The 4449-nt window shown below is 36.7% G+C and overlaps 1 protein-coding gene across 2 annotated transcripts in view; it reads right to left on the minus strand.

The window, feature by feature from the left end:
* Positions 1-4449, minus strand: part of LOC108316914 (protein NPAT) — a 62194-nt gene that overhangs the window by 23197 nt on the left and 34548 nt on the right. For both annotated transcript variants that reach the window (XM_017547061.2, XM_017547062.2), the window contains exons 7-10: positions 3534-3615; positions 1609-1696; positions 443-534; positions 272-359 (exon numbers count right to left, since the gene is read on the minus strand). In XM_017547061.2, coding sequence (XP_017402550.1) covers positions 272-359; positions 443-534; positions 1609-1696; positions 3534-3615 — 350 coding nt within the window. The remainder of the gene's footprint in view (positions 1-271; positions 360-442; positions 535-1608; positions 1697-3533; positions 3616-4449) is intronic.

Here is a 4449-nt window from a genome sequence, read left to right on the forward strand (position 1 = left end):
CACAAATATACCCACTAATGAATTTTTAAGTATTAAATACTTAGGATTTCATGACTGTGGATGCAATAGAGACTCAAAAGTTACCATCCATGTTTTTCAGGAACAGATTACATTCAATGAATGAAGAAAAGTTTTATCTTATTATTATAAATCATTTAATCTAATTAAATGGCAAATCATAACATCTGATGTTGGCAATGGTTTTGAAATGAAACCAAAATACCGTTAAGTCTTATAAGTCTCACACACACACACCCACCCGCATCCATACCGGAAGTCCCAGGAATTCATCAATTGAAGTCTCTGGCTCCGTAGGGCTGTTATCTGTTTGCTTAGGTACTTGGGCAATATTGTTATCACTGTAATAAAGAAAGAAAAGTCTTTATTATAGTTATGCAATTAAGCAAAACAGGCATTTTAAACATACACATATGTAGCTTACCTAGTTAAAAATTTATTTATGTTTTCTGCTAGCTTTTCTTGAAGAGATTTGTTGCTTAGTATTTTTTCTCGTGCATTTTCAATAACCATTTGCTAGAAAAGAAAACGACTGTTAGCAAAAGGACAATAAAGAGGATTCTGTTATTTAATAATTTATTTGAAAAGAACAAACCAATTAAGAGCTGGATAGTTTTAATAATCCTAAATGGAAACTCAGAAGTTGTGTTGTTCCTGAATACAACACTTTACAATTTGCAAATGTTTTCACAGATCTGTCACCAACTCTTTCTTATATAGTTCCACACTCTTCAGCTTATCATTGAACTCCAGTAAATGCCCCTATTTTGTTTTACGGAGTGTCTAGTCTAGGCTGGACTAGGCTATGTAGTCTAGGCTGGAGTACAGTGGCATGATCTCAGTTCACTGTAACCCCCACACCTCCTGGTTCAAGCGATTCTCATGCCTAAGCCTCTTGAGCAGTAGCTGGGATTATGGGTGTGAACAATCCCACCCAGCTAAGTTTTGTATTTTTAGTAGAGACAGTTGGCCAGGCTGGTCTCAAATTCCTGTCCTCAAGAGATCCACTCGCCTTGCCTCCCAAAGTGCTGGGATTACAGGTATGATCCACTACTCCCCAGCCAGTTTTTTTTTTTTTTTTTTTTTACCCTGATTTTAGAACTTTTGTAAATAGTAACAAAAACAGCTTTTTTTTTTTTTTTTTTTTTGAGACAGAGTCTTAGTCTGTCACCCAGGTTTGAGTATAGTGGTATGATCATGGCTCACTGCAGCCTTGAACTTCCAGGCTAAAGCGATTCTCCCACCTCAGTCTCCCATGCAGCTGGAACTACATGTGCGTGCTACCACACCCAGCTAATTTTTGTATTTTTTGTAGAGATGGGGTTTTACCATGTTGCTCAGGCTGGTCTCAAACTCCTGAGCTCAAGCAATCTGCCCGCCTCAGCTTCCCAAAGTGCTGAGATCACAGGCATGTACCACCGCACCCAGCCAGTATTTTATTAAATGATCCAACAACAACAATGTATTTACAGGTATCTATGAACTTACCCTAGTTTCTTATTCGGTATGTATATACACACATTTGTGCACATATCTGTATTTTAAAATTCAGGAATATTTCGAGTTACAAAGTTTGGTAGGGTCACTTACTTTTTCTACTGCAAATGCGTTTGGATCCTGGAAATTCCGTATTGTTGAATGAGGGCCAGATAAAATGGCACTTTTTCTCTGAGATTCACTGAAACACATTTTAAAAGCTTTTCTTTTAATCTACTATGTTTAACAGACTTAAAAATAAATACATACACACACATAAATTTTAAAATCACCATAAGAGAATAGACACATATGTCCCTGTATCTGCAGGGGGCTGGTTTCAGGATCCCCAAGGATACCAAAATCCACGTGTACTCAAGTCCTACAGTCTGCCTTAGAAAGACCATGTATTCAAAAATCCAGCACGCTATATATAGGTAGGTTTTACTAGTAAATTTTCAATCTGTGTTTGGTTGAAAAAAACTTGAGTATAAATGGACCCATGCAGTTCAAACTCGTGTTGTTCAAGGTCAACTGTATTTTCTCTATTTGTGGTAGGAACAAAGGGCAGTAAGGTACAAAAAGTATTAGTCTTGGATTCAGAAAAAATGAGTTTGAAGTCTAGCTTTACCACTTACCACCTATATGGTCTGAAGCACAGTAAGCTCTGACTCTCTCACCCACTTTATAATGGGCAAGAACAACTGCATCACTGGGTTTACTAAAGAATGAAATGAAATAAAAGTATATATAAAGATATTAAAGAATCAAGGTTCCTATAAATGTTAAATATTAATATTGCTCTTTTATGGTTGGGCATGGTAGCTCACATCTATAATCCCAGCAATTTGGGAGGCCGAGATGGGAAGATCACTTGAAGCCAGGAGTTTGAAACCAGCCTGGACAACAAAGTGAAACCCTCATCTCTACAAAAAATTAAAAAATGGCCAGGCATGGTGGCTTATGCCTGTAATCCCAGCACTCTGGGAAGCTGAGGCAGGCGAATCACAAGGTTAAGAGTTTCGAGACTGACCTGACCAACTTGGTGAAACCCCACGTCTCTACTAAAAACACAAAAAATTAGCTGGGCGTGGTGGCATGCGCCTGTAATCCCAGCTACTCAGGAGGCTGAGGCAGGGGAACTGCCTGAACCCAGGAGGCAGAGGCTGCAGTGAGTTGAGACTGTGCCATTGCACTCCAGCCTGGGTGACAGAGCAAGACTCCCGTCTCAAAAAAAAAAAAAAAAATTAAAATTAAAAAATTAGCTGGGTGTGGTGGCATGCACCTATGGTGCTGGCTATCGGGGAGGCTACGGTGGGAGGATCTTCTGAGCCCAAGAGTTTGAGGCCACAGTAAGCTATGATCACACCACTATACTCCAGCCTGGGCAAGAGAGCAAGACCCTGCCTCTAACAATAAATAAATCGATATTGCTGTTTGTTATTTTATATGGTGAAGTGAGAAAAAGGTTCAAATAAAGGAGGCTAAGGTCAGTCTTGAATGACAGACAACCAAAAGTAAGAACCCTAACAAAAACACCCAGGGCTTGGGCAGCTAAGAAACTAGAAAAAAACATTTAAAAACTATTATCTCTTTTCTAAAACATCCTTCAAACAAAGACACAAAGGATAAGTAAGACAAAAAAAACTCTTCTCAAAGATTATACCTGGAAAAATTCTATCAACGGATTTAGGACTTTAAATGTGTGTGAAGCATAGAATATTATGGTATTATTTATATTCAATTAAAAAAACATGGATTTCTAAAAATCTAAGATAACATTATTTGTAAGATATACCATTATTTTATATACTATTACAGAATAAACATATTTCCCACGGATCAGTGATATGCTATTAATTCAGAGATGCAACCTAATTTTAGGCAGGTTAGAATGTGAAGAAAGGGAATGTATTTTGGAATAGTTCTAACAGTAGATTAGAACTTAATGTAGTCTTATTACTTTATTCACAATGTAAGTATCCTGACGTAATTTTTTTTAATGGATACGGGCAATTGTCCCTTCTAAAAAGCATTACCTTTTGCGTCTACCGGGAGACATTAAACTGGCATGTGCTTTCTTTTCCTGAGCACCAGGAATGACGTTTAAAGCTTCTCCAGCTGTATTTCAAGAAAACGTAACAGTCAGCCAAAGAAACTGAATAGTTTTCTAAACTTGTAATAGGATAAGAAGCATTAAATAGTGATTGTTATTTTATATTAAATTCAGTTAACATGTACTGAGTTCCTACCATGTGTAAAGCATGGTAAAAGATATTAAGATTAATATAGTCTTTATGCCTTAAGGTTTTACAGTAAAATCCAAAGTACAGTATAGTCTCAACAAAAAATAACGTGGTAGCAATGGAGAAAGTCTAAAAAGTATAAACTAAGTGTTCTGGGTGTAGAAAAGGATTTAGAGAAAAGGTAAAAATGAGGGTGATCTTAATGAATAACAATCAATTTTAGCTGCACAGAGGGATGATTGGTTTGTGAACCAAGAGTGCTAAATCCTGAATTATAATCCCAACTCTGTTATTAGCTAGCTTCTTGTCCCTTACTATCATGTGTATTCAAAAGTTTCAAGTATACAACAAATAAGATATACCACACACTCTCTAAGGATATTCCTAACTGGAAGGTTCAGCCAGACACATGTAGGATTTCTAACATGTAAAGACAGAGAAGTGGAAAGGCATTCCTCATTCCACGAGGACAGACTGACATCAACGAAAGCAAGGAGGCAGAAAAATATAATGTACATTCTATTTAAAATAAAATACAATGGGGTCCTTTTCTCTTAATGCCAAAAATTGAGAATGAGAAAAGAGTTCAAGGCTGGACTTCAATTAGAGTAGAAACAGGTAAAATCCTAGATTAAAATTCCTTAAAGGTTTTATATGTTTATAGCAAATCTAGAAGTCTGCTCTACCTTTAATCTCTATCTTTTTTTTT

The sequence above is a fragment of the Cebus imitator genome, unplaced genomic scaffold, assembly GCF_001604975.1.
Source record: "Cebus imitator isolate Cc_AM_T3 unplaced genomic scaffold, Cebus_imitator-1.0 Scaffold194, whole genome shotgun sequence".
Lineage (NCBI taxonomy): Eukaryota > Metazoa > Chordata > Mammalia > Primates > Cebidae > Cebus > Cebus imitator.